Source organism: Drosophila elegans, unplaced genomic scaffold (assembly GCF_018152505.1).
Source record: "Drosophila elegans isolate 14027-0461.03 unplaced genomic scaffold, ASM1815250v1 contig_814, whole genome shotgun sequence".
NCBI lineage: Eukaryota > Metazoa > Arthropoda > Insecta > Diptera > Drosophilidae > Drosophila > Drosophila elegans.
The window spans coordinates 14,030,862-14,049,738 of NW_024546167.1; the positions used below are offsets into that span (position 1 = coordinate 14,030,862).

The 18,877-nt window shown below is 38.6% G+C and overlaps 6 protein-coding genes across 6 annotated transcripts; 2 read left to right on the forward strand and 4 right to left on the reverse strand.

Moving 5' to 3' along the window:
* Positions 1-113: 113 nt before the first annotated feature.
* LOC108139038 (UDP-glycosyltransferase UGT5) lies at positions 114-2,269 on the reverse strand. The gene is made up of 4 exons (XM_017261651.2): positions 1,986-2,269; positions 1,360-1,730; positions 645-1,283; positions 114-560 (listed from the first exon to the last, which is right to left on the reverse strand). The coding sequence occupies exons 1-4, from the start codon at positions 2,259-2,261 to the stop codon at positions 287-289; spliced, it is 1,560 nt and encodes a 519-aa protein (XP_017117140.1). The 5' UTR covers positions 2,262-2,269; the 3' UTR covers positions 114-286.
* A 2,174-nt stretch (positions 2,270-4,443) lies between these two features.
* On the reverse strand, positions 4,444-8,076 carry LOC108138652 (UDP-glycosyltransferase UGT5). Its single transcript, XM_017260992.2, has 6 exons — positions 8,028-8,076; positions 6,827-7,139; positions 6,388-6,770; positions 6,128-6,326; positions 4,999-5,447; positions 4,444-4,942 (listed from the first exon to the last, which is right to left on the reverse strand). The coding sequence occupies exons 2-6, from the start codon at positions 7,079-7,081 to the stop codon at positions 4,651-4,653; spliced, it is 1,578 nt and encodes a 525-aa protein (XP_017116481.1). The 5' UTR covers positions 7,082-7,139; positions 8,028-8,076; the 3' UTR covers positions 4,444-4,650.
* A 5,785-nt stretch (positions 8,077-13,861) lies between these two features.
* On the reverse strand, positions 13,862-14,233 carry LOC108138660. The gene has a single exon (XM_017261000.2). The coding sequence runs from the start codon at positions 14,231-14,233 to the stop codon at positions 13,997-13,999; it is 237 nt and encodes a 78-aa protein (XP_017116489.1). The 3' UTR covers positions 13,862-13,996.
* Positions 14,234-14,281: 48 nt separating this feature from the next.
* LOC108138661 lies at positions 14,282-15,097 on the reverse strand. The gene is made up of 2 exons (XM_017261001.2): positions 14,699-15,097; positions 14,282-14,398 (listed from the first exon to the last, which is right to left on the reverse strand). Exons 1-2 carry the CDS (start codon positions 14,740-14,742, stop codon positions 14,296-14,298), a joined length of 147 nt encoding a protein of 48 aa, XP_017116490.1. The 5' UTR covers positions 14,743-15,097; the 3' UTR covers positions 14,282-14,295.
* A 1,878-nt stretch (positions 15,098-16,975) lies between these two features.
* Positions 16,976-17,434, forward strand: LOC108139072. The gene is made up of 2 exons (XM_017261695.2): positions 16,976-17,123; positions 17,278-17,434. Exons 1-2 carry the CDS (start codon positions 17,071-17,073, stop codon positions 17,375-17,377), a joined length of 153 nt encoding a protein of 50 aa, XP_017117184.1. The 5' UTR covers positions 16,976-17,070; the 3' UTR covers positions 17,378-17,434.
* A 49-nt stretch (positions 17,435-17,483) lies between these two features.
* LOC108139071 (uncharacterized protein DDB_G0283449) lies at positions 17,484-17,946 on the forward strand. The gene has a single exon (XM_017261694.2). It carries the CDS (start codon positions 17,484-17,486, stop codon positions 17,709-17,711), a length of 228 nt encoding a protein of 75 aa, XP_017117183.1. The 3' UTR covers positions 17,712-17,946.
* Positions 17,947-18,877: the final 931 nt, after the last annotated feature.

Sequence of the window (18,877 nt, forward strand, 5' to 3'; positions counted from 1 at the left end):
TGCAAAAATAATAAATAAACTTATTGTGATTTTATTTTAAAGTCTGACCAGAAAAAATTGTCTTTTGTGCACTAATAATATTTTAGTTATTCCCGAAATGGAAAAACGTTTGATTATAAACGGGTAATTACCAATTGTATTAAACATTATATTTAATTTGGCGTCACTAAAATTACATCTAGTTGAAGTCCTTGAGAGGAGGCGTCTTTACATTTAAAAGTCTCTTACACAGAACATATAAAATATCACATACACCACAAACGAAGCGGCGACGGGATGAGCCCAGCTAATCCCTCTTGGTTTTGCCAGCCGAACTGGATCCGCAGCAGAGTCGCAGGAGCCACACCCAGCTGGCAACAATGCTGGCCAGGATAAGGGCCAACACGGCATAGCAGTCCAGGGAGTAGTAGACGAACCGGGACATCTGAACGGCACTGGGTTTCAGGAGCGGAGCTCCGCCCGTGTGAGCCACGTGCTCCACCCACCAAATAGCGGATTGCAGGGCCTGCTGTGGGCGGTGGTTGAACGAGTGGGAGACGACCTTGGCGGCATCGTAGTACCTGAAGGGTGGAGAAAGATAAGGGTAAGATTGCGGTAAGATTAGGGTAAGATTAGGTAATACAACTTTAAAATGGGCTACTCACTTCTTGTCCAATGCCTTTTTCAAGGCCCTCATCACTGTGTTCTCTCCAATGTCCTCGAAATTCAGGATGGTTCCCATGCCGCGTTGCACTAAGGCGGCTGTATTAACGAACTGATCGCCATACATGGGCGTGGCCACCACTGGAACTCCACAATAGGCTGCCTCCGAGGTGCCCATTAGACCACCATGGGACATGAAGACCTTTACATTCGGATGACAGAGGATATCACGTTGCGGCAGCCACTTCATTATGTGCATATTGGGTGGCTGATTTGGCAGCGTGTCGTTCTCCCATTTCCAGATCACCTTCTGCTTCAATCGAGCCACAGCCCGTACAATGCCATCCCTTTTGGCGGCCGAGAGGGAATTGGCACGGATCATGGAGCCCCAGCTGATCAGGATCACTCCTTCCTCCGCGTTGTCCAAAATGCGCTGAAGATCAGCAGGCAGAGGTTTCGATTTCTGGATGTGTATGCCACCCAACTCGATGACATTGGGGGGCATTGGCTTGGGTCCCGACAGCGAATAGTGCTGGTTGACAAAGAACACGGATGTGTTCTTCACCAGCTCTCCCACCGAAGGAGTGTCGTGGCCAAATTTGTATTGCACCAGTGCATCGGCAGCGGGTATAGATAGCAATCTGTCGGAATTAAAAAAAAAAAAACAATTAATTAAAATATTCAGCCCTTGAGAACATAATTAAAGACTTCACTCACTTGTACATCCAGTTCAAGGCATGGGTGCTAAACCAATTGGCCAGACGACCGCCAAAGTCCATGTCCTGCGACTGGGCCATGAAAAGTGCTGGCACATGGGAGGGTATCAAAGGAGCTCCCATTCTCTCGTAGTGCCAGGGCATCATCACACAGCTGCTTAAGGCAATCACCGGCGCCTTGAGCTGGTGAGCCACGCCCATCATACAGTCCGTATTGAACTGCTCCATAATAATGACATCAAATCTCTGGCGAACCTTGAGGATCTGCTGCAGTGCCTCCGAACGGAGGGTCAAATTGCAGGCCTGTTTGCCCCACTCGTGCAGCAGGAAAAACTCCACAAAGTGGTTATAGAATGTCCGCTTCTCAAACATCTACAGATATAAATTAAAAATGTAATAGAGTAAAGTTATTATAGTGAAGGTAATCAATAATAATAATATTAAAAGTCGTAAAACAAATGTTTGTTTAATGTACACTTTAACAGTGTATATATGTATATTACTCTGATTTACGACTGCTGTGTTAATACAATAGGTAATAAGAAAATAAAATTCATAGGTAATTTAAGTTTTTACAATAGTTCGATTTCTGAACCACCCACCTAAAGGGGGATCCACTCTGCTTACCTTCAGATCCACACTGTTCGTGAGCTTGTCTATCCCGGTTAGGGGGAAATCCTTGTAGCGGGCGACCGGATGCTTGTCCGGGAAATGGGAAACCACACTGACGTCATGTCCCACCTCGGCCAGGCCCCGCATGATGGGGTGGAAGAAGTGGAAGTGGCTGACCCCGGGATGGGGGAAGAGGCCCAGTACCTTCAACGGACCAGCGGCCTCCACCAACTCATCCGGTTGGCTGAAGGCCAGGGTCAGGAAGGCTAAAACGACCAGCGGCGACCACATTGCACTCTCTAAAAAGAAAAATATATATTTAAATTACATCTAAATTAAAACAGAACAAAATAAAAGAAAGGGAAAATTTAAATTTTGATATAAAAATGTAAGATATGCAACAGAGTTAAATAGAATTATAAATTTTGCAGGAAAATGTAAAATAAGAATTTCTTAGATAGATTGGTTAAATGGATTTTTCTTCATTAAATAAATATTCATTAAGGCTTGTAATAATCTACCAAGCACTTTTAAAAAGTGTATTTTTATATGTCGGTAAGTAATTAATTTATGATCCGAATTTTTAGGTACATAAGATTACAATAAACCTTATCCGAAAATTCAGATAAGTACTACTGATGTTAAATTGTGGCTGTCGAATTTGTTACAAGACTTCCTTGGATCACAGTATTCCCTGGCATTCTTCGAGCACCGGTTGCCGAAACACTTGTTGACTCTTGGGTTTCTTGGTTTTGCATTATTTTCGTTCGACCTTGGATGGGGCGGTGGACGGCAATGCGCATGTCGCGAATGCGAGAAATGCAGGGAAATTATGTAAAGAATGCAGGCGAAAGCACCAAAGGAAAACACAAGCACAACAAAAGCCACGGCAATTGCATCACAATTCACACTGCTCTCGGTAATAAATTCACAATTATTGCCTTTTGAGGGGCATTTCCTCCGAAATGCAATTGAACCGCTGAACTGGATACACACACAAAATATCCAAATGCCGAACCGACAGTTTCGAACATAAATCCTGTTTTAGTCAAGGTTCCACACTTACTTACTTGTTCGACTGTCGACGAGCGACTGACTAAATTCAGAGAAATGCAGCCGAATGGAAAGCTTTTCGGTCAACGCTCGACAAAGAGCAGCAATCCCCCAACGGCCAAAATTGCTCAGTCAGCGATCGGAAATCAATCTCAGTCTTCGGCAGTGTTGCTACTCTGGCTTTTTTCAAGCCAAGCTTGGAAATGAAGTTCCATTTATCAAACCCGCTGTATTTTACAATCTTATATTATAGTTGAGACATGATTATTTAATTTCTTTAATTATACTTCATATTAAAACCAACAAAACCTTGTATTTATAATTCTGGTAGGGTTTAATTTAAAATTTAATTTTAATTTAATTTACAAAAATTGATTTCTGGTTAAAAACAAAAATTAAAAAAAAAAAACATTTACCATGGGATTTATAAGGCCCTCGGAATTATTATTCAGACTATAACGTTTATTTACATATTCATTTGTTTTATTTTAGAATCAGTTGTTTCCACACCCAAGAAATGACTTTGAATTACAATACGTTTAGATGGTTAGCTAATACTACCATCGCCCTAACCATTTCATTTTCACCTTGTGTTTTGCTTAAGGCATTGTTTAAGATACCCTTTTGAATCTTAGCTATTTTTTGTTAATTTTACTTGGTTTTTGACATCACCGATCTTTGTCCGAAGCTTTTTTCGGCCTCCCGATCTGACTGACTCTCTCACAAGGAAAGCTAGAGGGTGTTCTACGTAGCGAGTGAGGTTTTTAGAAAGATAATGGGAGAGTGTAGAATACTTGCCCTTGTGCACGAGACCTAACAAACGGCAGTAGAAAGTCAATTAAGCAACCGAATCAACAGACGAGTCTGGCAATTGTTTATCACGATACGCTCACATGTTTGCTTCAAGGCGTCCCGGGTGTTTACGTTTAATTGATACGGGCTTGTTTTCGGCGTTTCGAAACAAATACGGAAAGTCAAGTATTTGCGATGACGATTCAATATTTTTTGGAAATGCGGTACACGCGTTAGTAAACTTATCTACAAAAATAATTAGAATTTAAATTTAATCTCATTAGTAGAAAGTAACGATAGTTAGTTTGCAAAAAATTCTTCCCATATCAATTTTGTATTTGTCATTTTTTAAAATATCAGCGGTTTTATAGAGTGTTCAATGTTCAAGACGTTAATGACACTCTTGATTGAGCTGATAATATAATTTAAAAAGTGAAAGCAGTTTTCAGTATAAGTTTTGGTTGATTGAACTTTTCGTTCACAAAAGCTCCCTTATGTAATTTTAATTATACATAAACATTCAAATTATTTATACATCGACCACACAGATTTCTATGAATTATTTAAACAAATTATTGCCTATCATGATATATTAATGGGTATTAATTAAATGCTTAGGGGCTTGATATGCTTTTGATTCCAATATTTAATATTTTATGGAGTGTTCCATTTTCATTGACACACTAACAAAACGCATTGAATTATGTTTTTAAATGTTTCAAAACATGTAAACACTGTCCGTATTAAAATGTTTCGTTTTTCAAATTATCATCTGTCTAATTAAAATTGAAACTTGTTTTTGTTGTAAGCGTATTTAGTTCATTGAACTAATAATTTATTGTTGCTTTGTTTTAGTATCTCTTGAGGTTTTTCCCCGACCGAAAACTGATCTGATTCCCCTAATGAGCTTCCAGAGGGCGACGATCAGTAGACATATGACTCCCAGCCAGAACATGTAAACATCGATCGAGTTGTAGACGATCCAGTTGATATGTCTGGCTTCACTTTGGATGAGAGGGGCTCCCCCCGATTTTATCACATGCTCGATCCACCAGATAGCCAATTCGAGAGGGGGAATTGCCCGCTCGCGAAAGGCTTCAGTAGACCGACGAACATTATCCGCAAATCTGTAAAAAAATTTAATTTTATTCAAGATAAGTATTTCTTCAAAAGAAACTCTTACTTTTGATCGAGTATAATTCGCAGTCCCCTAGTTATGTGATCAGTATCGAAATCACTGAAATCAACGATGACTCCAAAGCCCCGCTGTTTCATGGCACCGGCATTAAGAAATTGATCTCCATAGAAAGGTGTCACCAGCATGGGAACTCCACAATGAACCGCCTCCGTGGTGCCCAAAAGTCCTCCATGCGATATAAAACCCTTGACCTTCGGATGACACAACAAATCTCTTTGGGGCAACCAGTCAAAGGTGTAAAGATTCGAGGGTTTATCTTTTGGCAGAGATTTATCACCTTTCCAGCGCATCACAAAGTTGTATTCTTTCAGCTGGGAAATGCTCCGGAAAAGCGCATTTCTTTTGGCTGAGGGTAGTGTACTGGTGTTGACCATGGATCCCCAACTGATATAGATGATTCCATTGGTAGAGCGATCCAACAGATCTAAGAGATGCTGGAACGAGATTAAAAATGGTTTATTTAACACAAGAAAGATTTAAGTATTTCGAGAATTTTTGAATACTTTTGTTAAATGTCTGATCTAAAAATAGATTAACACATATACTTTGATAATTCTGAGAAATCCTCAAAGTGTTGATATTTATTTCGGGATGGCAGTGTCAAAAGCCTTTTAAAAATTGCTTCGAATATTTCGCCAGCACGCATTTATCTGATAACGACGCATGCTTTTGAATGTTGACCTAAATAATGAAACGTAAAACATTTGCCAATCTTATTGAAATGCCTCAGTGTGTCTTTAATATATTTTGTTTGTTTTAAATTCCCACCGATTAATGGATTAAAAGGGGCTAATCTGTAGAGAAACGGAATTTGCTCATTAGTCGATTTAAGATGCACATATTTATAGCTACTTAATCGCAAAAAGATTTAACATTTTGCCAGTATTATCTTTTTTTTATGTTGACTTTATTTTTGTTTGATTAATGATTAAAAATTACTGCGTATACAGAGTTTGGTGACCTACAGATAAACGGTTTATGATTACTAAGCACAAATACAGCCAAAATTTTGTGAATAAAGAAAATGGAATTTACTAAGGGAATTTATTTTCCATTTGCTTTGGGCCTAACTTGATAATTCTTTTTTTTCTAGTTACAAATAAAATGTACTTACTCGTGACAATGGTTTTAATGGTCCCACTTGCAGCCCGCCCACTTCCACCACATTCGGAGCATAGGGGCGTGGTCCGGTTAGGGCATAGTACTGATTGATAATCATGAGACTCGTATTCTTCACGATCTCATTGATGGGTGGCAATCCGGGTCCGAATCTCTGAGCGATCAGTGCATCGGTAGCTGGTTGGGTAATCAAACTGTTCAAGGTAAAAACAGTCGATAAGATTTATTCTGAAAGGCAGAACAAGAAATACCCACTTGTAAAGTGTGTTCACAGTGTGAAAATGGAAGAAATTATTCAGCCGATCGATCAGACCCATGTCATCTGTGTAGGGCAGGAAGTTCATGGGCATGATGGGGTTAATGAACGGACTGCCCATTCGTTTGTAGTGCCATGGCATTATTGCACAGCTACTCAAGGCAATCACAGGTGCTTTCAGCAGGTGAGCCACCGCTGCCATGCAGTCGTTGGAGAAATTCTCCAGGATTATTACATCATAGCGAATGGGCGATTCCAGCAGCTGGGCGATGAGCGGGGAATTTAAGGCAACCTGACAGGAACGCAGGCCCCAATCGTTGAGCATAAAATACGTGGGCACCTTGAAGGGCAGTCCCAATGGCTTCCATTCCGATTCAAAATTCTGTAGGAAATAATATATTTTTATTTATACATTTCTATTAACTAATTTAAATTTACTTTTAAGTCCACAATATCGGTGAGCAGGGGCATTCCCTGGAAGACGTAGTCCGTGTAGTTGGCCACTGGTTTCTCCAGTGGAAAATAGCTATACATGCTGATGCTGTGACCCCTTTCCGCCAAGGCCAAAAACATTGGTCTAAAGAAGTCAAAGTGACTCTTGCCGGGATGTTGAAACAAGCCCAGTATTTGAGCCGCTTCAGTGGATTTCGTTCCCAAGGAAAAGGTCAGCAAAAACAGAGGTAGCAGCAGCATTGCAGCTTCTAACAATGAACTTAGAGCTAGCCAAGATTCTTTGCTTATTTAACCGTAACTTGTAGTTGTAGAAAGAAAACATTAGGCCATAGTTTTATGTTTAATTTTAATAAACAGAAAAGAATAAAAATAATAATTCTGTTTCTTCGATTCTGTGTCTTCGGTCGAACTGATCGTGTTTTTAATATTGCACAAAAGGTATGAAAATCTTTATTTAAGCCTCATCTTGTCTGTATTTTAAAAGGGGGTTATGTAGTATTAGTAGTAGTATCGTTATTATAAATCAAATTAAAATGATTGAAAATACCAAGTTCACAGCCAGTTCTGTTGTCGGCACAAACAATCGAAGTTAGCCAGGGGAAACTAAAGGTTGATTTTGCTTTCTGTGCTGCAGATACTTATCTGCAGCGTTGCTTAGCTGCACTTGCAGCTTAAACGTTTTTATCCGAGAATATGCTAAGATCGTGACCGGAATCTGACTGGCAATTGTTGAATGGACAGACCTTTAAGCGACGTATTTCTCAATTATGAGGTGTCCACCCAATTATTTAACTATAGACTGTGGCTGAAATTTTTTTTTTTAATTTTTGGCAATTACAAGTTTTGTTTAGTTGCAGTAGCTTGACTTTGATCTTTGCTCACTATTAATTGAATGGTCTTAAACTATAATTTGAACTGTGTTTTTTTAGAATGGTTTTGCATTCTGAAACTTGTTTTATGTTTTCAAATTGCCTGCAATGTTTGATCTCGTTTAGTTTTCATTTTGTTGCAACCCATTCTTAGCTTTTGCACTGGTTCCTTACTATGGATGGTTTCTTTGTTTAAATACTGCAACATGGTTTGTTTTAATTATAGTTTCTCTATTAACAACTTGATGCAGTCACTTTCAAGTATGTTTGATATAAATTTGGTTTCAAGAGGCTTGAAATGTTTTTAAAACAAATACCTCTTGACTTCCTATTTAATTAGAATATGCAACTTCTCACAGCCACGATCCGTGATCGACTAAAAGCCAAGGCAACGGCGACTCAGAGCCAACTTGGCTAACAGCAATTGCATTGTTGCATTTTCCTACTTCTAGCCGGCGCTGAATTTTCCGATATATACGCTTAACCCCAACAATACGTAACATACTGCCCGCAAGTCATGAGCAATTTGAGGTAGGCCATTAGATTGCCAAATCAAGGGGCATATGCCATTTGGGAAGGGAGAGGAAATCATACATATAGAGGACCGACTGAATATGCAGATTATATAATCGAAATTACAAGTACAATGACTGGAGGGGACTTTATTTCTAGTAATAAGATTTAATGGCAAGAACAATGGAATAAGCTATACAGATTTATTACGTGATTTTGGATGACTAACATTTAGCTTTAACGAGTTTACAGTTGTTACATATATCGGTTTATAATCTTCTTATTCTCACCTTAGTTAATTCGTGATTTAAATATTAATTAATTATTTATAATCGCAACATTACTTGCTTAAAAGATAGCAGAATACATATTATGACATTAAACGTAAACAAGATTATTATGGCATTAATAATCAATACTCATAAATAAATATATTTTTTTCTTCAAAAACTTCTTTGAAGTTCATGGCAAAATTTGTGTATTTCATTTCAACAGATACCTTACATTTTTTTTACACATCTGTAAAATTACTTGACACATTAAAAGATACACTTTTTACGTAGCATATTTTTAGAGGTTCTGTTTACACTGCAGTTTGAAAATATTGGGCATCCTTCTAACTGAAAAATAAATAAAAATTCTGAAATATAAATGATTTAGATAGAGAAAATGCGAAACAAATTGTAGGAACAAAAATTTATTATGACCACTTTCTTCTTCACTTAAATTTTCAGAAACCTTCTGTTACCAACAATCTGGAGCAATCTTATTATACTTTACGGACAATCTGCAAACGCCGACAGTCGTCAGAGATTCGATATGCTCTGTTTATTCGGGACTTCGTCACTTGCCTCTCAGTACTTGGAGCTTGCTAATTAAAATTCACTTTGACAATAACCGTAATTCTTGAGATACTAATTTCAAAATGTTGCACCATATAAAATATCTTCCAAATGGTCTCAGTTCAACTTCCGTTTGAAGGAAGGTCGTTAAAATTTAGGGAAAATAATAAGCAAAAATTTTCACGTCTCGCCTAATTAGCGCAGCAGTCACAACAAAAACAAAGTCAAAGCTACTGGACGCTGTCAACAGCTGCATGGGGTGGTGGAAAATCGGGATGAGGGGGTGGGTTTTCCCAGGAAGTGTTCCGTTTTAATATTTGCGTCACGTCATTAAAAGTGTGACTTAATTGTGATCGTTTCACAAGTGAAAAGTTAGAATTTACGACAGATTATCAAATCAAGTGTGAATGGCAGAGGAAAACTCGAGACGCTACCAATTTTTCCGGGCAGCATCCGCAGCTGTTTCCACTCCCTTACCAGTTTTCCTCAAGGTGTTGCCAAATCGATAAGAATCAGGGCAGCGGGCGGAAAAATCGCACTTGCTGAAAAAGAATTTACCCGGTGTCAATTTATTTTAACGTTCTCATACTTAAGCTTTTGACTTCCCCGCTTTTCCCACTCTATAACCCGGTCATTTATTTCGTATTGGCAATAAAATGGAATTTAAAATGATAGGAAATCTTATTGAAAATTCTCAGATAAGCTGGAAAAAAAGGGTTGTCCATGGGGGCGGCGCGTGTCCGTTTCAAATTGTGGGCGGGGCATGTGGCATTTTCCAGTCATTTACATTTAATAGAAGCGCATGAAAAGATAAGCGTGTGTGTAGTGTGTGAAATTTATAACAAATCAATAAAATGACAATAGGTGCAAACTTTATCGACACGCCACTGCAAAAAAAGGGGCGGGGCTGAAAAGGGGATTTTGGCGAACGTCGTTCTATTCACATTGTCTGAAAATGAAACTCCAGGGTAGGTGGTTAAAAGGTGGCTGAAGACCAAACGAAAGTTTTCGATAAACAATTTTTCGCACGGAAGTGCAATTTAAAGTGAAGTATTCAGATACCCGTGTCCGTTTTTCTTTGCAAATGCGGAAATTATACAGAGAAAGTTTCTAATACATTTGTTACCGCCAATCAATCGCTATGTCGTCTTTCTTCTGGAAAAAAGGGTTTGGGTTTGGGGGTTTGTCTGGGCATTCAAGGAAAAACTTTACCGTGAGATAGTTAAAAACAAAACTTAAAGTTTTGAAAAGAAGGGTACACATTTTTATATAAACATTTGTTTAAAGAAAAAATGTTTCCTACGTATATACGTCTACATACATGTTGACAAAAGTTTTCTTTCCAATAAAGTAGAGTTTTATAATTCTGTTTGCTCTTTAAATTGGCTAAATTGAAACCCACACTTATACAAAGTCTAATCACTTCCTTAATAGCTCTAATCAAATGTCTAAACAGCTTAAAATATCCTTATCAATGGTAGTAAGACTAATCGACTGCTTAATCCAATAACCATATCAGAATAAAGTATCTCACAAGTTCACGCACAATTTGAAGGCGTGAACATTGCGTGCGTGCTTATCTTCTCATCACCTAAAGTTTCAAGACTTTTCCCTCATAAGTTTTCCTCTTTCCAGTACATTTTTCCTACGGTACCCATCGCATACTTACAGGTGTCTTTATTTGACAGGCCAAACTATTTATTGCCATGTCACGTGATCTATAAACCTGACGCCAACCGAAGACAGCCCCTGAAATTCCTCCAACCACCACAATTTAACATGTGATTTAAGCCGCTTACTAAGAAATTTTTTCAGTAAGTCGCGTCTTCGTGCCTTTTCGAATAAATCGATTAACAAACAACTTTGGAGGCAGCCATGCCCCACGGAATATGTGTGCTGTAGCTATTTCCGTGACAGTAATCAATTTATTTTTGGCAGTGCGCCGATTGCGTTTCCGCTCCAAGAACATGGACGAACCTGAAGTCTGATCCCCTGCAATTTTTCCACCAACCTCTTTCTGCTTTTCCGAACCCCCTTTCCCGTCCTTTTCCGCCAGCGAAAACTCTCTCTTGTCTGCTCGGGAAAACGTTTCATTTCGTTTTGGCTTTTGGCACAGCGATTTCCGCAAAAATGTCGATAAATCATCAAAACGAAATAGTCAGAGGAAAAGCAGAAAAAAAGTGATTCACTGAGAAAATTAATTAAATATTTATTACCATAAAAATTTACCCAGCATAAATTTTTTAATTACGATGAAACCATAAAAAAAAGATTTTTAAGTTTGTGTAACTTTAAGTTTTAAAAAATTAAATCCTTTTTTTTCTGTTTCAGTTAATTTACTTTTATTTTCTCACATTTCAGTAAAACTACTATTTTCTTTAAAAGAGCTTTTACTTTGTAAATTACAAGGGTAGTCAATCATTCTTTGAAAACAACTTATTTTAATTTCTTTTTGGTATTTCTGTAAATCTTTTGTTGATTAATTTTCAAAGTTTTTTTTCCTGTTTATACGATGAATGAAAATAGTACCTTTCTGGCTGTTGGCGTGATAGATAAGTTGACAGCCGCATTGAAGGGTTATCGTGGCTGTCTCTTAATCAATCTTCCTCCGTTGCCGTCTTCATCTTCTTGGCAATTAATTAATTTGCAACAAAGTTGGGGGCACGTGTCCAGGACACGGCGTATTAAAGGACTTAAGAAGAGGATCGCACACGATACTTACTTTCTTTAAAAATGTTAGGGATGTGGGACCGCCAAGATTGCTGTCCATTTTGACGCAACGGGAAGTCCTTTTAGGGTCAAGTGCTGGAATTGATGTTTCGTTTATGATTTATCGTCACTTACTGCCGCGTCATGGGCAATCCTGCCATTGCCCCACCCCCTGCTAATGGTCGACATATTGCAAAAACAGAAGCTAAAACTAAATTAGACATAATTCTCTGGCCTGAGGGGGTGGCGAATAGGTCGTTTCAGATAAGTCGTCATGCTGTCATAATCATCACAAGACAGCATCCATCCATCGCCCAGTTTGCAACGCCCACAAGTATCGTAACCCTCTGAACCTCTGACCCCCCAGAACTCCCTTTTCCTTTTCCTCCGTCTGGAGTTTACTGATGTAATAACCATGTTTTCAGCTTGTAATGCGGCAGGGCCACAAAAACACTGTTGGCGGGGGTGGAAGTCAAGTTCCCAAGAAACGGGTGGGCGAGGGGGGTGGTGAAATAGGGTGGGGGGTGGGGATGGGTTGGTTCAAGGGTCGAGGAGGGTTGCCTTTTGTTCTGGGCGCTACTTTTGAATTGTTTTTGAAGTTAAATGTGTGATAATTTAATGACTGTCGACGCATCGCTCACAAGGACACACACACACACACTGAGTATCTGCCCCGCCCACCGGGAAAACCACCCACCCCTAGTTATATAACTCAATCCGCACTGAACGTTTAATTTAGTGGAATAATAAAAATGTTTTTGGGGCATAAAAATCTGTGGCTGGCGATGATTTGTGCACTTTCGATGTAACAGATTGTCTTTTAATGCCTTCGATTCAGCCAACTGTGACACCCAAAAATCTCCGATCTTACAGGGTGGGAATTATTAAATCTGGAATTGTGGCTTTTCAGCCTGGCAACAGTTTAGTCATCGTCTTCAGTTTGATAACTATTTTCCAGCTTAACTAGTTCGCGGACAGCCAGCTGATCTGCCCAGCATATGTTGTATGAATCCGATTTGAAACACGTTCGTTGTTTACGTTTACATTAGCATATCAGTCCAGTTATTTGCATAAATTAGTGGGCTGGCAGAACTCTCCAGTGTTTTTAGACATTTTCCTCTAGTCAGACGGACAGGTGGTGATATTATTCTTTGAAGGGATGAGACACCTGTGTATACTAATTAAGTCAGCTTAAATGAGACTGTAGACATTTCCAGTTCTTTGCTAAACTTGTGCATATTTTAGACAGTTCTTAATTATGAGGAATTTCGGGGAAGTTTAAACTTTTTTTAGGGAAGTACATTTGATAAAACTACTAAAAAAATCTGAAATTTGTTTGCTGTTAACGTTATCTCAGAAATTTGATTAAATAATGATTTTGTTGTTGTTATTGTTCAACCTTATGTAACTATCGTAAATAAATTTATAAATTTATGAAACTCGGTAAACGCTTGAACTTGGCTGATAAACAAAAGCAATCTTATAATTTATTTGTTTATATTGTTTGAAATTAGTCTTGTTCTTTATGCATTCTTTATTTGTGTTTCATAAGCATTTATTTTTTAACTGTTGACCCAGTGACATGTATATTTATTTACAAAACAGATCAAGTTATCTTATATGGTGCCTTGCTAAAAAACTTTCGCTATGTTTGCAATATACTCAAATGTCTTTAGAACACATATTTTTCTGTGTTGAATGATTTACAGCTGTGATTCGCACTGTCTTTTTCCATCGCTCGGCTCACCTGCAATGCCTAAAAACAAAACCTGCGAAAGCCAACGAAGATTTATGCAAATCCCGGCGAGCGAATGTTAAAATGTTAAAGCTTTTGATTCGGCGCTAATGTGAAAATATGGCGCCCAGTGTGGAAAAAAACCGAATATCAAATGTGCAAAAATCGCACAGCCACATTTGCATATGACAAAGTGAGGCAGACAGCCGCAAACAATGAAAAATGACGACGACGAATGCTCGCAGGCTTAGTTGGGGTAATTTAATTTGGCAAAATATAAAAAGGTTGCAATAAATAAATTTCCCCGGCCCCACAGCACGTGACTGCTGCGATTTATGAAACTCAATTAATGTGTGGAAATTTTTATAAATGAATTTATTGCATTTATGTGTTTGTGTTGTGACAAATAATCGCCATAATCATAGTGATATTTTTCTCCTTCAATGCGGTCTCTCCAGTGGCGGTGGCAATGATACCCTTCCGTTTCCTAGCAGAAGTGCAGGTTATTGAACTGCTCCCGATTGTTGGCGACCATCTGGTTGTATTTGAAGGCCGCCGACTGCTGCTGCGAGCTGCTCTGAACGGTGAGCCTCGTATTGCGCAGGAAACTGTCCGCCGGACTACTGGATACGGCGTACTTGCCGCCCAGACCCTCAACAGTCCGCATGGGACTCAGGTGCTTGGCCGGGATGGCCTTGCTGGGTGTGCGAGTTTGGTGAACCATTTTCAAGGATTTCTTTCAAGTTTCAACAGGAGCTGAGATGAGCTTGGTGTTGGTCGGGTGATTCAGGGCACACTGGAGAGACGCGTGAGCACGGAGAATTCCAGACAATTGCCGCAGTTACTAGTGCGAGAGCCGCCTTTCTTGGAAGACAGATGTTTAGATAGACTGAAAACAGAAAATTTAATAAATTATTTTGATGTCGAGAACATAAAAACATAAAAAAATAAATCCAATTGCACATTTATTTATACAAATTGTAAATAACAATTTTATTGCATGCCATTATGCACATTTTTCAGCGATTTCAAACAATTTAAAACTCTAAATCAACGTTAAAGTGTTTTTTTAGCAATGAATATTATAAAATCAATATTAAAATGTACAAATATGAAATTTGTATATTTTGTTATCTGCTGCAGAATTGATTTTCTTCCAAAATATCCCCTTAAGTTTCTCCTTCCTTACCTTATATTATTCAGCAGCTTGGCTTTGGTGTCCGGTGTCTTCATTGACACATTTGTTTATGCACGTAGGGGAAAATATTTTTGAAAAATCACTGATTGGGTATCGACTGCTAGGCCTTCAAGCTTTAGTCTGTTGGATTTCGAACCGACGGAGGTGCTTTTATATCAGAAAGCCATCCCAGATTTAGTTGATATCATCACGCGCTGGGAGCGTGCTCAAGTTAAACTAGTTTTTCGGCGACTGTGATGCAAAATCACCGGCGCAGACATGTGCCAAATCGCTTGTTTACGCCACCGAATGGTACGTCAATGGAACCACCGTAAAAGCGAGTTTGCCACGCGGTTTTCCATTGACGGATCAAAACTGTAAACATCTCGGCCAGCGAGTAAACAAACTCAAACTCCAAACAAATAAACAAATAAATTAGGGGAATTTTTGGGGACCAAACATTGAAGGCAGTTCCCCTCAAGGATCTATTGAGCATGCTTCTCGAAGGCAACCAGACAAGTGTTCAACTTAAAGAACTTCGCACTTTATATAGATTCTTAGTATCGAATTTTATAGAACTCAACCTGTCGGGAATAATATATACTTTTATTTACTTTCTTTGTTCAGTGTCTGGGGCACGTTTTCTAATTATTGAATTATGTGTCTGGCCCATTTGCATAACGCAGTCTCTATGGAATTTTTGGCAGACATATAAATTGGCTATATAATACACAAGTCAAATGCTGAATTTGACAATTAAAACGGCGGCTTAGACGTTCAAAGTACAATGTTCGATTTGATATTGTTCTGGATTGTTAAAACAAGTTTTTGGGAATAACCACTAGGTGAAGAGCGTAGAGGATCGGGGGATCCTGGATGTCGTTAAACCTATAAAATTGTTTTTGTGGATTTTTTACCACTGAACATTGTCCGTCTAATGGTAAAAGGGCAATGAACGATTTCTGGAAAATTATCCTAGCAAGTTTAACTAGATTGTGGGGAATTTAAAGCATATTTCATGATTTTTACTGTTTTAGGGAAGCCCAAATATCATTGAACTCGTTAAAATAGAAATAAAAATAAAATTAAATAGAAACTAAATTAATTTTTATAGGGCTTTGCAGAATATCCTTCATTGTTTTATTCTGGATTCCAGCATAATACAGATCGTTTGGCTATATGTCTACAAATAACTGATTAAAATACCATAAAACAACAACAGGCTTTCGAGTTGTTTTTTCGATCGAATTGGCTGATGCAATGCAACCAAGACTTTTCATCAGTCATCAGTTCATGCTTAATACGTTATATCAATAGTGATCAGACGATATACACGTTCATTATAGATTCATATAGGCAGATATTCGAAAACATTAATGCATCGAGGTTTTAGAAGATCAATGAGTTAGGAAATAGCCCTATTTAGGGGAAGTTTTGGGGTGACGTGTCAAAAAACCGCCGGCCGGTAACTCTAAATTTTATACCAATCATTTTGATCATTTTTGTGGAGAGAAGACAAAGGAAAACACTACGTGATACGCAGCAGGTTTGGTTGGGGTGGTTTTAATACCCTTTAAATACGAAGATTGGTTTGGTTTTTTGAATATATTATTATTACATTATCATTATATTATTATTATTAAATTATATTATTATTAAGAGTTATATCACTTTCTATTCGGTATGTACCACTGTTTAAATAAAACAATTTTATTAACTCTACTTATTGTTGATTTTTTATCCGTGGCTTAAGAAAAGTTCTAAAAACATAGTTAATTATATATATATTAATCTGTTAATAGATAAAACAATAATTTAATTACGAACTTAAATAAACTATATTTTAACGCAACCAATTTTAACTTAGTTTTTAGATTAATTATATATTTTTAAAATTGGTATAAATGAGTCGAGTCTTCGCAAATCGGTGGAGTTGTTTGCAAAGGTTTCGCCAATAAAACCAGTTGCTCGATCGCTCTAATTTGCATTGTCGACTGCTGGAACGGGTTAGCCTCAGACTGAAACCGAGTCTGAGGTCACCATGGGAAGAGGGGGGCGGAGTGGTGCGGGGGCGGTGTGAGGGAGGTTTCTTGGTCGGCTTGGCTTGGAACAGCCTGCAGCTGGCACCGCGGTACTAGTGTTACTTACTCGTAGAACGGTGACGCAGTTGCTCCGCCAGACATTGCACTCGGATCGACGGATCGTATCTGTTCGAATCGATTCGAATCGGATCGGATCGGCGTATTTAAACCAGTTGTGGTTACCGCTGGAGAGTCAGTAGAAAGTCCATACCAGAGCAGATCGGTACTGAGCTGTCAGGAGCGTGAGCTGTGAAATTTCCTTTCTTTCCTATCCAATGTGCAAGTTGCAAAAGTTTTGTGTCAATGAAACAAATTAATCACACAGATTCGAAGCAGAAATTGTTGAAGCAAGCAAGGTGGGTTGAGAAACTAAATAAATTTTAGAACTACGTAAAAATTGCAAAACAGATGTAGATGTTAAAATGTTGTTAGTAAAATTCTCACAACCAACTATTTCAGTAAAACAACTAAATTTTTATTTAAATCCCTTTGTTTTTTAATTCCAAATAGATTGGGAAAACACCTGTCATCGAAAAAAGGATCTCGCACCGGAAACTCGGCTAACAACAAGGAACTTAAAGTACTCACCCTGTTACAAACTGTACCGTGAACTTTGACCTCTCTACGCAGCTCTCTCTAAGCGCAGCTTTGTGTAATCGGCAGAAAATTTAACTTATTCAAAAAAAAAGATATCCCAAGGAAAATCTAAAGACAAAATGGTCTACACCGAACGTACTGACAAGTGCCTGAGCAGCACCACCAAGGACAACCATTCCTCGAAGGGTCAGAACCAGTCCAAGTCGTCTACTGGCTCGGGATCTGGATCAGGATCAGGATCAGGATCTGGATCGTGGAGCAGTCAGGCCTCGAGTGCTGCAAAGTGGAAGTACAACAGCATGGTGAATAACGATCGCCAGCAGTTCAATGGCATGCATTTCTCCTAAATCGGAGCCACAATTCCAAAGGAAATGTTTCCTCAGAAAAAAGGGGAACAACATGAAAAGGGGGAACGGGGGAGCTTGTTGATGTTGTTGCTTCTATTTGGTTTAGCAGGGTTCGTTTTAGATTAGTTTTGTAAGCTCTTTATGGACTTAATTATTGCTATGTGATACAGAAAAAGAAAAAAATAATACTCCAATTGGTTGAAAAAATATAATCAGAAAAAAGATGCGCATAAAATTCATAAGATATTTTTATTTTGCTGAAATTGCAACTTGCTATAAAAAAGTTGTTGAAAGAAATTCAAAAGTATTTAAAGTGCGTAATAATATTTAATTTTTGGTCAGTACATTTAAGCTCCACCGCCAATCACCTATCAATATCCCTGTTCTTTGACCTTGCCACTTGACTTGACTTGACTGATACCCAACGCATATTTTATTGTCTGCAGCATTTGCATGAATTGCGGCTATTAGCGTGATTAAGCCAACTTCTGGATTGGGCTACGGACAAGGACAACCCTCGATGAATCCGGACGGAGTGCACTTAATACGCATTAGCTACGCTTATTTGACAGCCTCAATCTGCCGAGCGATTCCTGCAATATTGATGATGTCTGGCCATCCCCTTTTTGCTTTCCATTTTCCCCCCGATCTATTCCTCTGGCGCGTGTCCTTTACCGAGAACAAGTGTATCTCCCAGTGCAGCCGCAAAAGGACGACGTCCGGTTTTCGTTACGAGGATTCGTTCGACTGTATATCTGGAAAGTGCGAAATTTTTATAATTTTTCAATTGTATTGTGGAAGTTTGCCCGAAACGGGGAATATTCACTTTGAAGCGGGAGTGAGGAGGATGCTGCGGTTGTCCTTCGGTCGTGACACACGACTGAGCAGGGGACTCGAGCTTAGCAGGACACGTGGCCCATGGCTATTAGGAAAAGCGATTTCCTTGACGGTGCTAATAGAATTCTCGCACTCCCCGCAAATCCCATCCCTGCGCCAACGTATAAATGTTGTGGCGTTTTTGGGTTTCCTTTCTCTGTCAATGTCCTTTACACAAAAAAAAAATTTAAATCATTTTCCCATGTTAAAAAATATTTAAATATCAAATAGTATTTTTCAAACATTTATCATTGGAAACGCTTGTTCCAAAAAGTAAAACAATTCTAAAG